The following is an 18,537-nucleotide window of genomic DNA, read 5'->3' on the forward strand; positions in this document are numbered from 1 at the left end:
TTATACTGCAGGGTGACCCCAACTCACTCCCAGTCTTAGATTTTTCTCCTGTACTGCCCAGCCCTCTTCTGAACAATACAAGTGTGTATATATAATCCGTTATTGCTTTACTAGAAATAATATACACATAATTTTCCACCCTAAATGGAGTTTCCCAGACACTTCCATTTAAACACACTGGATTAGATAAAACAATAAAACAGTTTATTAACTACAAAGAGAGATTTTAAGTGAGTACAAGTAATGAGGCATAAAAGCCAGAAATGGTTACAAGATAAAGATAAAAATTCTACTAGTGTTTAACTTAACAAACTATGTTAAATTCAAAGCAAAGTTTTCTCATCGCATACTTTCAACAGTTTTACTGAGCAAACTCCTTAGGTCAGAACCCCTTTTCCAATCCAACAAATGCTTCCTTGGTTGCTTCTGGTGTCATGAATGCAATAACCAGGGATGGGGGGTGTCTTGGAGTGTTTATCCCTCCTTTTTGTAGTGTCAGTCCCCCTCTTAAAAGCCATTTCCAGCTGAGATTCAGGAGATAGAGTCTATAGAGAAGGATGTTCCCTGTTGCTTTTTCCTCACCTGTTTGATGACTGTTTACTGGTTAAATGCAAATTAAGCAATGCACACATTCCTTTGTTTGAGTCCACTCTTTTTGCAACCTCAGTTTGGAACATGTGTTAACAACAACATACAGTGGCATCTCATAACTTCACATACAGTATTGCCACACACAATTTTCAAGACAATAATGACCTGCAAATTATGAGTTTTTAAATGAAACCTCACAAAGATGATTACCAGTAGTGTGTGGGGTGTGGACACAGGGATATATCCTGTCACAGTCTGTATCTGTCTATCTTATTTATATAGGGGAGGCAGCAGAGTCCTATGGATAAGATGTTGGACTAGGAGTCAGGAAACCTGGATTCTGTTCCTGGTATTGTCACTCACTATGTGGCCTTGGGCAAGCCACAACTTCTCTGTGCATTTGTGAAATGTGTATAATAATGCCTATCCATTTTTGTAATGGGCTTTGAAATCCTTTCTAGAAACTCCCACTGAACTCAGACAAGGGAAAAGCTCCTAATAAACTTTGAGAGTAGCAGTCGTATTAGTCTGTATTCACAAAAAGAAAAGGAGTATTTGTGGCACCTTAGAGACTAACAAATGTCTCCACAAGTACTCCTTTTCCATTAATAAACTTTGGTATGACATAATTTATAAGAATATGGCTTTATTAGAACTTAGAATATAAACAAAAAGCATTCAGGTAGAAATAATCTAACTTTCTTAGGTACCCAAGAAATGTACAGGAAGTTAGGTCTTTTGCGCTGCTAATAGACTGAAGTGGTAGAGACCGTGTGGGGCTTCTTTTAGGAGGTTTATGGTACAGCAGGCATGAAGTGCTGCAATCTGGGAGACCTCACTGTCTTCCTGAAACCACAATGTCAAGAGGAGACAGGTGTATGTAAGCTTCTTAGCTCTCACCGGATCAGAGGCAGGGGAGAGCAAAATAGCTAAGTATGTTCAGCAGGGATTTTCAGAGAGAGAAATGGTGGCCCAGTGCATTGGCAGGGGGGATTTTTAATACCAACTGATCATAGTGATCCGTTCAAATAACAATTTGGGGTCCTGTGTTCCACCAGCCTCCACTGAGGTGGCAGGCCAAGTCCATTTGCACCTGTGAACCCCTGCGCTTATACATGCCCGGGGCATTTGGTGCATGGATCAGGTTACTGCATTTTAGCAACCTGTTTGTTCATGCAAATATCTGCACACACAGCTGCAGAGTTTTGCATCGGCATATGGCTGTATTAATGGAGTCAATAGACAAGGTGGTCCTGAGTGTCTTGGGGAATATGCATTAAATAAAACTGCTTAGCTGTATGGGGCAGGGACTGTCTTTTATTATACGGCTATACAGCATCTAGCACAATGGGGCCCAACATGATTGAGGCATCTTGGTGCTACTGCAGTGTATATATTAAATAAAATATTTAATTGTACATCAAGAAAAGTAATTTCCCTGTGCTTTTGTTTTGCCTGCAGAATGCAGATTTGGTGTGAAAAGCGTTTGAATTAGTATATGTGCAAATCTATGTTTTAGAGAAATAATGGCTGTAGTTTAAGGTGTTGGGAGATCTCTCCCTTTCCTGCAGTGGCAGTAGCAGCTCAGCAAGGCCCTTTGTTTGCAAGGAGGCCCCAGAGAAGATGTTTGTATGTGAGATTTGCAAAATAGTTCTTTAGTCATTTATAATGGGATGGAGACTAAGGCACGTTCCTGCCCCAAAGATTTTACAATGTAAAGGTCCAGTACTCCAGGGAGCTGGAGATCTTCAATGCCAATTGTTTTCAATGAGAGCTGAGCGTGCTCAGCACCTCACAAGGATCTCGGAAAGCCACAGCTGTGGTAGGGTGGGTTGAGAAGGGCTCAGCCCATATAACAGACCCTGGAAACATTATCGCTCCCTAAACTCAGAAATAGCTGGAATACCTCTGGAGAGCACACAATGGAGTAGCAACTGCAACATCCTTAGAAAGGCGTGTGTGTGTGTGTGTGTCCCACCACTTCTCTCGCTTTGGTCTGTCAGCTTGTGCAGGAAGCTAGCTACCTCTGCTGGTAGCGCTCTTTGTTTCTCTAGGTGCTCAGTAAGAATGCAGACTTAAACAGCAGCTGTTCCTTGTACAATGTGTACGGGAGGGCTCTTGGTAGATTCTCCCAACGACTGAACCTGTGCAGGGCCTGGCCCTACATGAGGCAGAGCACTGAGCAGCAGATCAAGTAGGGCAGGGTCCTGTTTTCCGCCTTCAAACCCGTCTCCAGAGTCAAGAGTTATTCTGTATGTTCCGCACAATGCAAGTATTACGGCAAAGGGACCAGAGCTACAGTGATTGTATGTTGCTCTAAAGTTATTGTGAAAAACAGTGAGTAGGCAGCAAGACAAGGCAGGGAAATTCAACCTCGGGGCTATGGTATGGTTTGATATCACTTATTCTTCATGATGATTATTCTCCTGTGGAAGAATCTCCTCATCAGTAGGTAGGATTTTCTCTGCCAGTTCCTTCATTTGGTGCTTTATTCCCTCCCTCATTTTAGCACATGGAAGATGAAGTCCTACCAAAAGCTGGCAACAGACATCCCCCAGCCTACAGAATCCTATGCTGAAGAAGAGAGCATTGATGGGAAGCCGCCCTACCTTCGGAAGTTGTCCACTTGGTGGTTGTGTGTTGGCCTGCTGATGATGGTAGCTGTCCTGCTGAGTGGAGTCACCATGTGGATGCTCAGACAGGCGTCTGGGGGCCAGTGTGGACAGACGCCCCTGGAGAAATGCAGCGCTGTTCCTGAGCCTCTCCGCTTTGACTGCTACCCTGAGAGGAACGTGGTGGTGACGAAAGAGCTCTGTGAGAGCAGGGGGTGCTGCTTTATTGAACGTGACCAGCCTTTGGGGAGCAGGAGCGGAGTGCCCTGGTGCTTTTACCCCCCTGACTTCCCCAGCTATGCCCTGGAGAGCCTGAACCAGACTGAGCTGGGAATGGTGGGTTTGCTGAGGAGGAAGGTGAAGGCCTATTATCCCAGAGACATTGAGAGGCTGCAGCTGAGCGTGGAGTTTGAAACAGACACTCGGTTACACATCAAGGTGAGCTGCCTTCTCTGGTGCGTGTCCCTTCCCGTCAAGGCCTCCATGCCTAGAAGGGTCCCAGGTAGGGCCTCTCAGTCCGGCTAACTAAATCCCCTGGTCTCTGCAGGCTGACACCAGCCCCTGACCAGCAATAGAACCCATCTCATGCCTTAGTCTAGGGTCAAGTCAGACATGGCAGCCGTACCCCCTGGCACTAGCTGTTTAGCTTGCTGGCAGGTTACCCCTCTGAGCCAATTAAACACTCCTTTGCCTCCTGCTTTGCTGTTTTTAAGGCATGTTTTCCCCCTTTTGTAGATCACGGATTCCACAAGCCCTCGATTCGCAGTCCCCCTGGAGGTTCCTCAGGCAATGAAGAGAGCTGAGAATCCCATATACAGCCTGGAGTTCTCCAAGGAGCCTTTTGGCCTGCTGCTGAGGCGCAGAGCCTCTGGCACTGTGCTGTAAGAGTTCACCCTCCTCTTCTCTCTCGCCAACTTCTCTCCAGCTGACCCCACCCATTAGCTCCACCTGTGGGGGCACCACAGAGCTGAGGCTAGGAGGGAGGAAGGAACTGTCTCTCTCCTTTCCTAAGCCCAAGTCCACCACCTGCTTGGTTTATTCACCTGGGTTTGGGTGGGAAGAACATGAGCTTTGCTGTGTCAGCATGCCCTCTAGGCTGGGGGAGACAGCCGGTCTCCCTCTTCCTCAAGAACTGAGGTTTTAGACACCATGGGGATTTGCACTGCATAAGAATCTAGAGAGGAGCACATCACTTCCTGGGTCTGGGTAGAAAGAATGGAGGGTTGACTCTGGGAACTTGGTCAATGTGGGCACGATGTGGCTTGGCATGGAGAGGAGAAGAGTCTGTCCTTCTGCATTTACAATGTGCTTGTTTGCGTAATGTATTAATGACTTAGTGATTGTCTGGTGCCTTCCAAATGTAAAGAAAGCATTGTGTAAGTGCTAAGTGGGATTGTTTTTATGCTGCACACCAGATGGCCTGTGGGGCACTAGTTTGGACAGGAGCCAGATACTCTGGGGAAGAAATCAGTGTGAGGGCTGTAAATCTGGCTCTTTTCTCGCACACGCGCACACACACTGGATTTGCCGGGGGAAGGGCCAAATGCCGTCCTGGCGTAAGTATGCACAGATTCATTCAGTGACCTGCCCACAGCCTTAAGCATGTGGCCAGTTCTAGCAGGACGAGGCATGTTAGAGAAGAGCTCTTTGCTTTGCTCTCCACCTCAAATGCACCACCCTTTCCTTATTTTACTTTTGTTTAAAACTTTGTGTATTTGCTAAACCGGTCCTCTTCGGAGTAGTTTGCTGGTGGTTAGACAATCAGGAAACCTCACTCCTGTGTTGTTTCTGTAGCTTAGAGAGTTTAATATAATCTCCAAGGAGACTTTCCCTGGCACCTTGACTTGAAACCTAATCTCTGGATCAGACTGAGTCATGCTGACCTTTGGGCCAGGTTGTGTCCTGGCTCGGCATTTGGCTGGGATATGAGAGTTCACTCAAATTACTGAGCCATGGGATTTGTAACAGAATCTAGAAGTCTGTGCGCCAGGGGTGATGAAACCTAGTTTGTGCAGTAGTTTGAGATTCTGGAGGGAAGGTACCATGATTGCTATTAGCAACAGCAGAGGAGCCGGCTGACATTGTTTTAATGACATTTGTCCTTTCGTGCTCTGTCCTTCCCTTGCTCCTGCTCTGTCCCTCACCCTGCTTCTTGCCCACTTTTTGTATCTTCTCTCACTCCCCTCCCACCACTCGTCCAGGTTAAACACGACCGTGGCTCCCTTGATCTTTGCTGACCAGTTTCTCCAGATTTCGACCATCCTCCCTTCGAAATTCCTCTACGGCCTTGGGGAGCATCGGAGCAGCTTCCTGCACAGCCTCAACTGGAGCACCCTGACGCTGTGGGCTCGGGATGTCCCTCCCATGGTACTATGGTCCCCTCGGTGATACGTGCAGGGCCAGAGTCTTGCTATTTCAACTCCGCTGTTGCCTGTCAAAGGTTCCCCTCAGTGGAACAGGCCCAACCTGCAAAGCTGCCTTACATACTATAACTGCGTTTGCTTCCTTCCATAGCCCAGCTCAGAACCCGGCATCAGGTTACTTCTGAGCAGACACATGACCCCTCTGTGCTCTGGTGTAGCAAGTCCCCTCTTGTGCTGGTTTGGCAGCCCATCCTCTCCCCTCTAGAGCAGATAACGCCCCTCTTCTGAGGATAGCTCTGTGCCACTCTGGTGCACAGAGGTTTTACTGCTTCCCAGTTCTCTCGGGACTTTGATGGGTGGAGTCTGACTATTGGCAACTCCTTCAGCAAAGCTGGGTGAGTCTCTGAGGAAGACAGAGCTCTGATGAGTGTTTTGGACCCCGAATAACAGTGAGATGTGGGCAGGCTAAGAATGTTATAGTGTCTGCAAAGTCTTTTAACATCCAGAGGAAGCCCTCGGTACGTGGGCTTCCCCCTGCTCCTCTCTGTGGTTAACATGAAGGGTTATGGGAAGGCCATGCTGGGATATGAAATCTTCCTTACCTTTGACAAGGTTCAAAGGCGACCTCTCCACTCAGCAGCAGAGGACTCTTGAATCCCCACAGGCTAGTGAGTCACCTCACCAGCTTAGTCTGGGGTCTGTGTTAATAGAGATTCCCCAGCTGAGCAGAGTTCCTTTTGGTGTGGGACACGGGCCATTAGGGATGGAGCTGAGACACAGCAAACTTGGGTCACATAGGAAGGAAACATCTTTTCCCTTTGGGTTTCTCTCGCCCCATTTTACCTTTGTGTCCTTCACTCCCCTCTAGCTCTGTTTAAAGATGACTGTGTCCCATACATGGATTTATTAATTTCTTATCATGGGCTCACATGGCAGCCATTTGTATCTTTGCCACTTTGAGAGTATGGTAGTTGTGCCTGGCAGCCCTACTTATGCATAATTCCCTTGCTTATGATGCCTTCTAGAAGGCCCTTTGTAGCTCATCCTGTCCCACTCCATTACTGATCCCTTCTGTTACAGTAGCTTCCGTTTTTTTGCTTTTCTCTGCTGAAATACCCCAAGCCCCTTTGGCCTTTAGATGCAAACTCTGCAACGATCCTGGCTGCCCATTGCCCCTTTCTCTCCAGGCTGATCACGACTGTCCTACATATTGGTGACCAGAACTGACATGCCTAGCCAAGGTCTAAATCACGCTGAGCCAAGAGGGTCCAGAAGGCATCTGTCAGCTGCTCCCCATGGCTCATAACTCTCCTTCCTTAGACACCTCCCTTGTTATCCATTCTGCATTCCTTTGGGTGACCCTGACATATTGAAAACAAGTTTCTTATCAGACAACTTCTGTTTGCAGGAGTCATACAACCTCTATGGAGCTCACCCATTTTACCTGCTGATGGAGGAAGGGGGAGCTGCTCATGGTGTTTTCCTCCTGAATAGCAATGCAATGGGTACGTGCTTTCTTATGCTACATTGGGGTGGAGCAGGCATTCAGGGCCTGATGAGGGAAGCCCCCTGCTTCACCAGCCTGCATGCCCTGATGGTGGCATCTCATAGATTTTGGTGCTATTCCTATCACTAGAAAAGGGGCCTGCTGGCTTTGGGAACTGGAGCTGGCCGGGTTGGGAGGGCTGACCTGAGGTGGCAGTTCAGGAACTCGGGGCAAAGAGGAGCAGTAAAAGAGAAAGAGGTGGTTTCATGGCCCCTTTATTGAGCCAGACATCTGTTTCCTGGCTAAACTTAGGTTCTTTAGCAACTGTCGAGCGGTTTAACCACACAGGCAGCTGCTGAACTGTAGTCTGAAAAGCCAGCTTCTTGCATGCCCCTGGTCCAGCTGCGTTCTCCTCTAATATATCTGCCCTTTAACTACATGGAGAGTGCGACTTCTGGTGCAGGCAGGGATATAAATCTGCTGGCTGCTTTTCTCACAGTTGTACCCTGCTGATGCCAGCTGTGGCTTCCACAGGGAGCTGCTATAAAGTAGCAGTCTGTCCATGCCAGCTGGGACTTCAGAACTGTGAGCATCTGCTCACTGATGGCATATTGGTACCAGCCAGGACTCCAGCAGGGTGAGCTTCCTGATGGTAGCGCCAGGCCAATGTCAGCAAGGACACAGACACTGTGAGGTTCTTTACACCAGTGCCCTGTTAGTGCCACCTGGGACCCTGATGTTATGAGGCTCCTCACACCAGAGCCATGTTAGTTCCAGCTGTGGGTGTTTTATTGCAATAGAACTCCCAAGAATAACTGGGCAGGGAAGTGCTGTGAAAACGCGCCAGCTGTATCGGCGGTGTGAGAATTTACACATACAGTGTACCCTTTCCAGCAAAGCCCTCAGTCCAACAGACAATTGCTCTCGCATTCAGCTCTTAATTTATAATTCAGTTCTGTGAGCTCTGGAATGGGTTCCACGCTATAGAGACAGAAAGCACTATTGAGCTTAGTTCTGGAATGGAAACGGTGAGAACGGCACACCTTTCAGGTCTAGAAAACAGAATTTGTAATAATCCTTTGTACGTCTGTTGCACCTGAAATCCAATGATATCAAGTCACGCTGCAGCCTTTAAGCCTTCAGAGCCCCCTGTGCAATACGGAGGTGCTATTACTCCCGATTTACAGATGGGGAATTGAGACACAGGGCTATAGACATATATTTTTGCCTATGGTCACATTTGTCTGTGGAAGAGTCATGATTTGAGTCAGGACTTCTGACCCCATTTCATGCTGTAGCCATGTTTCACTGTTTCATTGTCTCTATTCTGTCACTTTCCAAAGAGGTGGCTCTGCAGCCAGCTCCTGCCTTGACCTGGAGAACCATTGGAGGAGTTCTGGATTTTTACATCTTCTTGGGTCCTGATCCCAACATGGTTATCCAGCAGTACCAGCAGGTGATAGGTAAATATCAATAGCCCAGCCATTCCCTGTGCATCTCACCCCCAAGACAGCCCGTTGAATAACCATTCCTTTATATGCTTAGACATGCCCATCATCTCCATCCACTACCATTGCTGTCACATTTATACATTAGCACCTGTCTCACCAGATTCATCGTGATGTTCTCTGCCACCAGGGGTGTTGCCTCTTCCTCACCTCCACCAGAGTCTCCCTCTCATTCAGAATTGCCCTAGTCATTACCGCCTCCATCAGGGTTGCCAAGTTCGCCATTGTCTCCATTCCAATTGTGTTGTTCCAGGTTTCCCTGCCATGCCACCATTCTGGGGGCTGGGGTTCCATCTGTGCCGCTGGGGCTATGGGACAAGCAATGAAACCTGGCAGATTGTGAAAGCCATGAGGAATTATCAGATACCACAGGTAAAACAAATACCTGCTGTCCAGGGGAGGCTAGGCAGCTCTGCAGAAGCATTTCCACACCATGCAATTCTGCATCTCTTCTTTGCAGGATGCTCAGTGGAATGATATTGATTACATGGAAGGGTACCGGGACTTCACCTTTGACCCCAAGAAGTTTGACACCCTCCCGCAGTTGGTGGAAGACCTTCACAAGCATGGCCAGTACTACGTCGTCATCCTGGTATATTGACTTCTCTGACCTTCTTCCTGAATTATACACTGGGATTGTTTTCGTTTCTAAAACTTCAGGCAGATGTAGCCAGAGTCTGCATGTGAGATGTTTCAGAGTAGCAGCTGTGTTAGTCTGTATCTGCAAAAAGAAAAGGAGTACTTGTGGCACCTTAGAGACTAACACATTTATTTGAGCATAAGCTTTTGTGAGCTACAGCTCACTTCATCGGATGCATTCTGTGTTCACCTTGCAAATACAAACAAGAGCAGGAGCTACTCGCTGCTCCATGAGGTGTCAGGCTCCCCACAATATGAGTTGCTTCTATCTATTTCAATGATAAACATTTTGGCACAGAGCCTTAGCTGGTGCTGATGCCAACAGAGCTATGCTGATTTACACCAGCTGAGGATCTAGCCCTTTGTTTTTTAGCATATGCCTTACCCTCTGAGCAAGTATGATGCTTGGCTTTGAGCAATAGCCTGAAAGAGCATCAGGTACTTTTGTGACCTTCTTTTTAACACACACACACCCTTATCCCTCTCTGCTTTGGCCTCACGCAGGCCTCTGCTTGGGAGGAGTGGCTAGGACCCCCGCTGGAATCCATGAGCACGGCCTTTGGAATTTCCCCCTTTTCTGCAGGGAAGCTCTAGTGACAGGTCCAATGTTATTCCGCTGCCTTCCTGTCTGCTCTGTGTGTAAACCTCCCAACGTCTCAATCACACAAGGAGAAACTGATGCAGTTATCTGTCAATCAGTCTGATTCATGGGTTCTCAACCTTGGGGTTGTGACCAGGTCATCACCTCCCTGCCCCTCTTATACTGGTAAATGGGAGGCAGGTTCCAGCTAAACCCCAGCTTGATGGAACTGGGGATCCTGGAATGGAAAAGGTTGAGAACCCCTGATCTAACAGAGTGATTCCACTAATTGCTGTTCCATTGGCCATATACTCAGCATTGCTGTGAGATGATGCTTCCTGTCCTTGGACTTTTGGGGCCTTCCCCCTTGTTTCCTCCCTCCCTGCCCCGCCAACAACAAAAAAAATCTATCTATAACCCAACCCTTGATCCTTGGAGAAGTAACACTTTATACAACATTCTTTCTCACAAGTGGAAATGCTGCAGCAAGTTTCTGTTCCTCTTGGTCAATTTGGCAGTAACATGTGAGCTTTAGTCAACCTGAGTATGACAGGCCAGGGCTCTCAGGATGAGTCATTTGTTCTCTGAGTTACACTGGGGTGTATTGGTGAGGCTTCAGGGACACCGCGGGGAGAGTGTAACCTTCTGTCCGTATGTTTCCAGGATCCTGGGATCAGCAGCACTAATCCTCCTGGCTCTTATTGGCCTTACGATGAAGGCTTGAGACGTGGCATATTCATAAATACTACTCAGGGGCAAACGCTGATTGGACAGGTAAGAGGGAGAGCAACTTGGGTGAAATCCTGACCCCACAGAAGTCTATGAAGTTTTGCCATTGGCTTCAGTGAGACCAAGATTTCACCCCTAGTGTTGTTAAGGGGAAAATAATGGTCCAGTGACCTTTCCGTCCTGTGTGCTCTGGGCCTGATGTTCTCCTTGTTCTCTTAAGTGTAGCTCCCATTGATATCACTGTAAAGAGAGCTGAATAGGCTGTGTGGGGAAAATACTGAGCCGGATTATGATCTCACCCCCATGTGACTCCAGAGTGACCTCTTGGAAATCAGTGGAGTCACATGAACACAAGTGAAGTCAGAATCTTTTGTGTGGCCCTAGACTATCAGTCTGATTCTCTACATTTCTCCCTATTTCTGAAATGATGAAAAATTGCCCACGGTGAGCAAATCTGTGGAGTTGCTCCATTTATTACCTACAATCCATTGTGACTTCTCATCCAGCTCATCTCAGGCTTATAAATTGTGGGCTCCTACTGCATAGCTCTCTTTCTCTCTCAAGTACTTTAAGAAAGTTTGAAAAGCACTGGGGGAAAACAGATGATCGTTAAACTAAAAATTATGGGCCTGATTCCGTGGGGGTGTAAAGTGCTGTGAAATCCAGAGCCTTCACTCACTCAGAGTATGGTGGTACTTTACACCCGATATGTGCTTGCTCTGCACATGTGTAAACAATTACACAGGGTGCAAGGTAGGGAAGAATCAGGCCCCATATTTAAAAAACCATTGGTCCCATTGTTACTGCTGGCACCTTAGAATATTCAAGCTGAACTTGAAAAATCAAATGGGCTTTTCAGCAGCAATGCTGCCCGTTCACCATCTGCATTTTAAATTTCACCTTCTCTACAAGGGAGAAGGTGGAATTTCAAAAGTGGACCAGGCTAAGTCTCAAGCTCCAGCCACTAGTGGCAGAAAGGAAGGTCAGTGGTGCGTTAACAGGTGGAGGGCGGCTGGACTGCCATCTTTGCAGGTGTACAGTAGGCTGTGATTCCCTGAACGTGCTTTGTTGCTTGGTGCAGCTGGCCGATGAGAGGTTCACAGAATGTGTTATTTTCTGGCCTTTCCATAGGTGTGGCCTGGCCTGACTGCTTTCCCTGACTTCTCCAACCCGGACACTTACCAGTGGTGGCTGGAGAATCTGAACCGTTTCCATGCTCGCGTCCCCTTTGATGGGCTTTGGATCGTAAGTTCCTCCTTACCTCTGTTGGGTCTGAGCTTCAAAGGCAGGGGCTCTCCAAGCTACTCCCCCATGTTCCCCTCAGCACAGTGCATGTCTCACTTATCCCTGAAGCATTTGTACCTCTCTGAGCTCCTGTTTTTCCAGTTTCCTTGTCCTTGACAAGCTCTGTGTCCCTGAAGGGACATATACACTGGGAGGCACATGTAGTGCGTGTCCAGTGAACGCTTTCACTGTGCTGGATAAAAGGGCGCCAGGCTGCATGTTTTTCCAGGTACTGAATGTGCTGGAGTTTTAACAAGTTGGGACCAACAATGCAGTTGGCTTCCCAAGTCCAGGGGTGGATTAGGACTCCAGCGCCGAATGGCTCAAGAAGCAAGGACAGCTGTGGAGAGGTCCCATTGGGTCCTTGTTGCTTTGGCCACATGGCTGGTCCCGTAGGGGTGTAGGTGAGCAGCGTCTGGTCTCTGAGAAGAGATCAGCTCCCAGTTGATAATCAGCAAAACCCTATGAATGAAATTTCAACTTGACTTTCTCTGTCTAGGACATGAATGAACCATCCAACTTCAAGGATGGGTCGGTGGATGGCTGTTCCCCGGGGAAACTCGATAACCCTCCCTACATGCCCGGTAAGAAGGGAAATAAAATACAGATTGTGCTGGTGCAAGCAGGTGTAACTTCCTTTGGTGCCACTGGGAGCTGGGCCTACCCACACCATGGCTTCATTTGACCCATAGGTTTTAGTATATGTATGCAGGTGTGTAAGTGTATATATGCGTGTGTGCTGTCTGTGCATTCCCAGCACTCGGGGTTGTGCACATGGGCTAAGGTTTCAAACATAGGTATCTAACTGTGTATTCAGACATCTGCATGACCAGTTTTAGCCCTTAAGTGTTGACTAAGGAACTTAACCATTGATATGCCCGCACAGGGGGACAGCTGGCGCATGAACCGTGACCAGCTCTGCCAGCTTTATGCCGGTGCGGGGTTCCTCACTGGCTGCTGCTGGCCAGCACCTAGCCCCTTGGTACCATATGAGCAGCCTGGAGATCTGGCCCAGAGGCTACTGAATAGAGTGTGAGGTGCAGGTAGCTGTATCTGGGTGCAGGTGTCTACCCAGCGCTTCTTCTCACAGTCGCTCTCCCTCCCCATTAGCTGTGTTGGGCGAGTCCCTCTCTGCAAAGACCGTGTGCGCCTCGGCGAAGCAGAGCGCCTCCGTGCACTACAACCTCCACAACCTCTACGGGCTGATGGAAGCCAAAGCCACAGCTAGGTAATGGCCAGCACGTGTGTCGGCCAGTCGACTCCAGTGAGCAGGGTCAAGCCCTGCGTCAATGAACGGCTCCACAGAACTGTGTCCGAGACACCAGCGTGAGGCATCCCGCCTGCCGGAGGCTGGTCTGCTCCCAACGCACTGGCTCCAGGCTACGGTTTGAGCCCCTGATCTGGGGGTAAAATGCTCCGGCCCCCCACGCTGCATTCACAGCCCAAGGGCGGGAGTTTAACTGAGTCTGAAGCCCCAGGGGCTGGTGAGGGGAGAGTACCCCCACCTCTCCGGTTCATGGAGTTTGGGGCTACACAAGGGAAGTCCTGGCACTGCCCTAGACCTGTGTCCTCCTCATGGTTTTCATGCAGCTCCCATTGGTGAGGCTGGGGTGGCTGTTTCCTCACGGCGATTTCCTCGCCTTGCCAAGCTGCGGCTGGGTCTCAGAGCCGCACTGGGTGTGGAGCAGGGGCTGGCTGCTGCTCTGAGTCACTGCACTGGTTGTGCCCTTGGTTTTGAGTCTCACAGCTGCCCCCGCCTGTTCCCGGTGCCCAAGTCTCCACCTTGTCTTTCAGAGCCTTGATCCAGATCCGAGGGAAGCGCCCGCTTGTGATTTCTCGCTCCACCTTCCCCAGCCAAGGCAGATACTCGGGACACTGGCTCGGTGACAACAGGAGCAAGTGGAAGGACATGTACTGGTCAGTCTCAGGTGAGTAAAAAGAAAAGGAGTACTTGTGGCACCTTAGAGACTAACAAATTTATTTGAGCATAAGCTTTCGTGAGCTACAGCTCACTTCATTGGTGAGTGGCTCTCCCAGCAACAGGCAGGCCTCTCAGATACCAGCCTTCACTCTCTGGGGACAGAATCACCCCCAGAGACTGGCCTGCGTCTTCCTCGGTCGTGATGACTCCTCCCTTCCCATGTGCTGGGCAGCGGCTCCTCCATTAAACAGCCATGGGGAATTGCACCTTATCGCTGGCCTGTAATTGAGATGGGGCCTTTCCCTGTTACCTTCTGGGAGGGCAGCCGAGGGTCTGGAGTATGCTCCCAGCTCCAGGACTGGCTGCGATGGGAGCCGGCTGCCAGCTCGCAGGCATCGTGGCAGTTGTTTGGTCCTGCGGTCGGTGAGAGGTAGCCCCCCCAGGCATATTCCCAGCCGTGTATGTGTCGCAGTCTGTACAAGGGAACAGCACGGGGCATCGGTCTGAGTGTTGTCCCGAGGAGGATCAGGGGAGATCTTCTCCAGGTGTCCCTGGCTGCTTTTGGACTCCATGCCTCTGTATTTGCAGGGGTGCTGAGCTTCAATTTCTTTGGGATCCCACTTGTTGGGGCGGACATCTGTGGGTTCTCCGGCACCACCTCAGAGGAGCTATGCACCCGCTGGATGCAGCTTGGAGCCTTCTACCCCTTCGCCCGAAACCACAACACCCAGAATGAAAAGGTAACTGGGAGGCTCCCTCCCGAGGGACTGCAGCATCCATGGGGGCTCCAGGGCTGATGCCATCCTCAGAGGGCTGCATTCGAATGGGGGAAGGGTCCAGAGCAGTAGAGAGAGGTCACTGCTAGTTGGGGACAGGGGGATGGTTGCTGCTGGGAGCGGTCAAGGGGCGTTGGTCGTCCGTTCTCTGCAGCTCCCTGGGACAGACTCCTGGTAGAGCTCGTTTGTCCGTCTGTCCTGCCTGTTGACACTCTGATTGTCTGGCCTGCCCAGGCCCAGGATCCAGTGGCGTTCAGCTCGGTGGCGCGGACGGCCATGAAGGAGGTGCTGCTGACGCGCTACGCCCTGCTGCCCTTCCTCTACACGCTCTTCCACCGGGCACACCTGCAGGGCCACACCGTCGCTCGACCCTTGTTCTTTGAGTAAGAAACTCCTCTTACTGCTCTGGATGGTTTCCTGCCCCACGGGCGACCCACAGCGGGGCATGGCCCCCTGACCCCTGGTGGGCATGCCTGCCTCCCTCCCTTCCCCCAGGTGAACACAGCCCCCCTCCCTTCCCCTGGCGGGCACCCTCTGACCCATGGGGCCCCTCCACTCCTTTCTGTGGGTGGGCCTGGCCCCAGCCCTTCTTACCCACAGGCAGGATCCATGAAAGCTGATGCCATGGATTTACAAGCAGGCATGAAATCACAGACTGTGGTGCTGCTAATACAGGCAGTTGCTACCCCCTGTTGGTGCTGAGGTTTGGGGGCACTGGCCCCATTCAGGCTGCAGGGCCCAGAGGTCAGTGGCATCAGCTGGTCAGCTCCAAGGCGCCCTCTTCCCGCTGTAGGTTTTCTCAGGACGTGATCACATACTCAATTGACAAGCAGTTTCTGTGGGGGCGGAGCCTGTTGGTGACGCCTGTGCTGGAGCCCGGAGTGGACTCTGTGATTGGCTACTTCCCCAGAGGGGTGTGGTACGATTACTATACGGTAAGGAGCAGTGCATGCTGGAAGGCGGGACAAGGTGGTTTGTACATTTCCCTACCCAAGGGGTATGGAGACCCCGGCTGCAAAGGGCTCCTCACCTGACAGAGCCCTGCAGCCTGTGAAAGCAACCGGGGTGCCGACTGCATCAGAAATCAGAGCAGGCGTGGGTCCCTGTGCCAGAGGGGATGGGGAGGGAGCGGGGCAGGAGTGGCCAGTGCACGTCTGACCTGCCCTGCCCTACCTGTCGATCTGCTCTTCCCTGGGATGGAAGCTCACAATAGCCTCCTGTCCTGTCCTCTGGGCTTGGCCTTTAGGAGAGCAGGAATCGGAGGGTCGGAGAAGGTCCTTCCCAGATAATCACCTGCAGACCAGCCGGTGGGCACCACTGCCACCATCAGAGACTGGAGGAAAGGGTTATGGCCACTGCCTCGTTTCTGAGCATGTCCTCCTGCCCTGTGTGTGTCTGTGCTCCCGCCTGTGTGTTCCCTCTGCCCCGTGTGCCTCTGCACTCCTGCCTCTGCTCTCCTCTCCTGCCTCCGTGCTCCTTCTGCCCCATGCACCTCTGCACTCCTGCCTCTGCGTTCCTGCCTCTGCGCTCCCTGTGCCCCATGCATCTCTGTGCTCCTGCCTCTGCTCTCCTCCCGCCCCTTGTGCCTCTGCGCTCCTGCCTCTGCTCTCCTCCCACCCTGCGCTCCTTCTGCCCCATGCACTTCTGCGCTCCTGCCTCTGCTCTCCTCCCGCCCTGTGTGCCTCTGCTGTCCTGCCTCCGCGCCTCCACCTCTGCGCTCCTGCCTCTGCTCTCCTGCCTCCACGCTCCTTCTGCCCCATGCACCTCTGCGCTCCTGCCTCTGCTCTCCTGCCTCCGTGCTCCTTCTGCCCCATGCACCTCTGCACTCCTGCCTCTGCGTTCCTGCCTCTGCGCTCCCTGTGCCCCCATGCACCTCTGTGCTCCTGCCTCTGCTTTCCTCCCGCCCCGTGTGCCTCTGCGCTCTCCCAGCCCTGGGTGTGTATGAGCCCTGGGCTGGTGCCCATGCTCTGCACGTCCCCTGCTCTGCATGCCCATGTCTGTGCTCCCCCAGATTGCTCCCCATGCTCTGTGTGTGGTGGGTGTGAGATGCACCAGTGCCCAGGGCCTGTGCAGTGTACGAGTCCCAGGGCCAGTGCCCGTGGCCTGCTCTCCCCCTGCCCCCTATGTGTGGTGGATATGGGCCTGGTTGGTGCTTATGGCCTCAGGGAGGGGGTGGTCTCCTGACCCGTGGACAGACAGCCGCTCCCTCTTGCCCACCCTGCTGCCCGCATCCCGTGTGTCTGTCACTGCCTCTGCAGGGCTCCTCCGTGAACAGCAGTGGGGAGAGCCTGAAGATGGCTGCTCCGCTGGACCACATCAACCTGCACATCTGGGAGGGCGCCATTCTCCCCACCCAGGTGAGGCTGCTCCCCCTGCTGCATCTGGAGCACAGGAATAATCCTCGTCCCACACTCCAGATCCCTGCGTCTGGCTGCCTGCTGCCCGGCTCCAGGGCACGTCAGGAGAGTCGCTCGCCCTGCCCAGGATGCGCGGGACTGTCTGCAGCACCGGGAGGTTGCCCTGACAGGGCTGGACTCCGTGCTGCAACCGAGAATGTGATGCTCCTCAGGGGTCTGGGTCAGGAGCTTTCCTGAGATGCCTCCCTTGGCACAAACTGGTTGGAGGATGGGGGCAGGATCCGTGCTGTCTGGGCCATTGTCTCCACTCTGTGGCCTATTCACTGCTATGGCCTGCCCCGTGCCCAGTCCTCTACACCTGGAGAGCTAGGGGGGCTCCTCAGCGGAGTGCCTGGTCTCAGCAGTTGCTCTCTTAAACCCCAGAAACCTGGGAGCACCACCTGGGTGAGCAGCGGGAACTCCCTGCGCCTGATCGCAGCCCTGTCCCAGAATGCCAGCGCCTGGGGGGACCTCTTCTGGGATGACGGCGAGAGCCTGGACACCTTCGAGACGGGTGACTACTCTTACCTGGTGTTCAACGTCACGCAGGTAGGGGGCCCCACATTGGGGGTGGAATGCGCTACCCCCCCACCCACCCTCCAGAGCCACAGGCCTGCTCTGGCCCCAGGCAGCTGGAGCCACCTGGCCCATTGTGGGCGTGCAGGTGGTACAGCATCCTCCTGCCTGAATGGGGCTGTGGTCTCTGGACCTGGCCAGCTGGGGGAGCTGGGATTGGAGCCTGTGACCAGTGCCCTCTGCTGGAGAGCGCTGGGCTCAGTGTGCTTGTCTCAGTGCCTGAGGGGCTGAGGGGCAGAGCAGCCTGAATTGCACACCTGGGTGGTGGGGAGGGGAGGTGACTGTGTGATAGCCAGGGCGTGGCCAACAGGAGCAGTGGAGGGCTGGGGCTGTCCTCAGGTGTGGGTGCAGGTGCTGTAGCCGTGGCCACCAATGCCCACGTAGTCTGGACGACAGCAGGCCCCACCTCTCGGCATCTCGCCTAGAACATCTTCACCTCCACTGTCCTTCACGCCAACGTGGAAGCCACCTACATCACTGTGGATGTGCTGAGTGTCTATGGGGTCCGGGACGAGCCCAGCAGGGTCACCGTCAACGGCAAAGAGAATCCCTTCTCCTACCTGGAGAACCAGGTAACCCAGTCCCTGCCAGCGCCTGGTATGTCCCTTCCCTGCCCAGCGACACCCGCCTCCTTCTCCTGTAAGTGCGCCGCGTGCCCTCCCCCACCCAGGGATGACGGGCTCCTTCCTCAAGCCACACGCTCTGCTCTGGCTCTGACAGGGTCACGTCTCTGTCCTGCGGTCCTGACGTGCAGAAGGGCAGGCACTCCAGCTTCCTCCTCTGTTGCCCATTTGCAGCTGGCCTCGCCCCACTGGCCCTGCCCTCCGAGCCCCCGGTCTGGGAGTTACCCAGAGCACCTGGTGCTCCTCCCGGCTCTGGACTGGGCTTGTACGCCGAGCGGAGGGAACTGGGAGAGGGTAAGGGCTGTTAGGGGTTAGAGCAGGGCACTGAGAGTCAGGACGCCTGGGTTCCATTCCCAGCACTGCTGGGTTCGCTGTGCCTCGTGCCCCAGGGGGCTAGTTGCATGGGCCCCTCTCCAGCAGAGCTGTGAGCTCAGCTCTTTGTTTGCACAGCAC

At 52.2% G+C, this 18,537-nt stretch overlaps 1 protein-coding gene across 6 annotated transcripts in view; it reads left to right on the plus strand.

Annotated features, from left to right (window-relative positions):
• Positions 1–18,537, plus strand: part of LOC119862325 (lysosomal alpha-glucosidase-like) — a 28,381-nt gene that overhangs the window by 8,626 nt on the left and 1,218 nt on the right. For 5 of the 6 annotated variants that reach the window (XM_038418879.2, XM_038418877.2, XM_038418876.2 and 2 more), the window contains 18 exons: positions 3,101–3,641; positions 3,939–4,084; positions 5,405–5,570; positions 6,975–7,071; positions 8,396–8,515; positions 8,814–8,932; positions 9,021–9,152; positions 10,443–10,553; positions 11,640–11,753; positions 12,292–12,376; positions 12,903–13,020; positions 13,587–13,720; positions 14,302–14,453; positions 14,724–14,872; positions 15,283–15,424; positions 16,748–16,846; positions 17,270–17,434; positions 17,887–18,033. In XM_038418879.2, the coding sequence (XP_038274807.1) occupies positions 3,111–3,641; positions 3,939–4,084; positions 5,405–5,570; positions 6,975–7,071; positions 8,396–8,515; positions 8,814–8,932; positions 9,021–9,152; positions 10,443–10,553; positions 11,640–11,753; positions 12,292–12,376; positions 12,903–13,020; positions 13,587–13,720; positions 14,302–14,453; positions 14,724–14,872; positions 15,283–15,424; positions 16,748–16,846; positions 17,270–17,434; positions 17,887–18,033 (2,727 nt within the window). In that variant the 5' untranslated portion in view covers positions 3,101–3,110. Of the gene's footprint in view, positions 1–1,364; positions 1,525–3,100; positions 3,642–3,938; positions 4,085–5,404; positions 5,571–6,974; positions 7,072–8,395; positions 8,516–8,813; positions 8,933–9,020; positions 9,153–10,442; positions 10,554–11,639; positions 11,754–12,291; positions 12,377–12,902; positions 13,021–13,586; positions 13,721–14,301; positions 14,454–14,723; positions 14,873–15,282; positions 15,425–16,747; positions 16,847–17,269; positions 17,435–17,886; positions 18,034–18,537 lie in introns of those variants that run through there. The other variant, XM_038418880.2, reaches the window with a different exon arrangement.

Source organism: Dermochelys coriacea, chromosome 10 (assembly GCF_009764565.3).
Source record: "Dermochelys coriacea isolate rDerCor1 chromosome 10, rDerCor1.pri.v4, whole genome shotgun sequence".
NCBI lineage: Eukaryota > Metazoa > Chordata > Testudines > Dermochelyidae > Dermochelys > Dermochelys coriacea.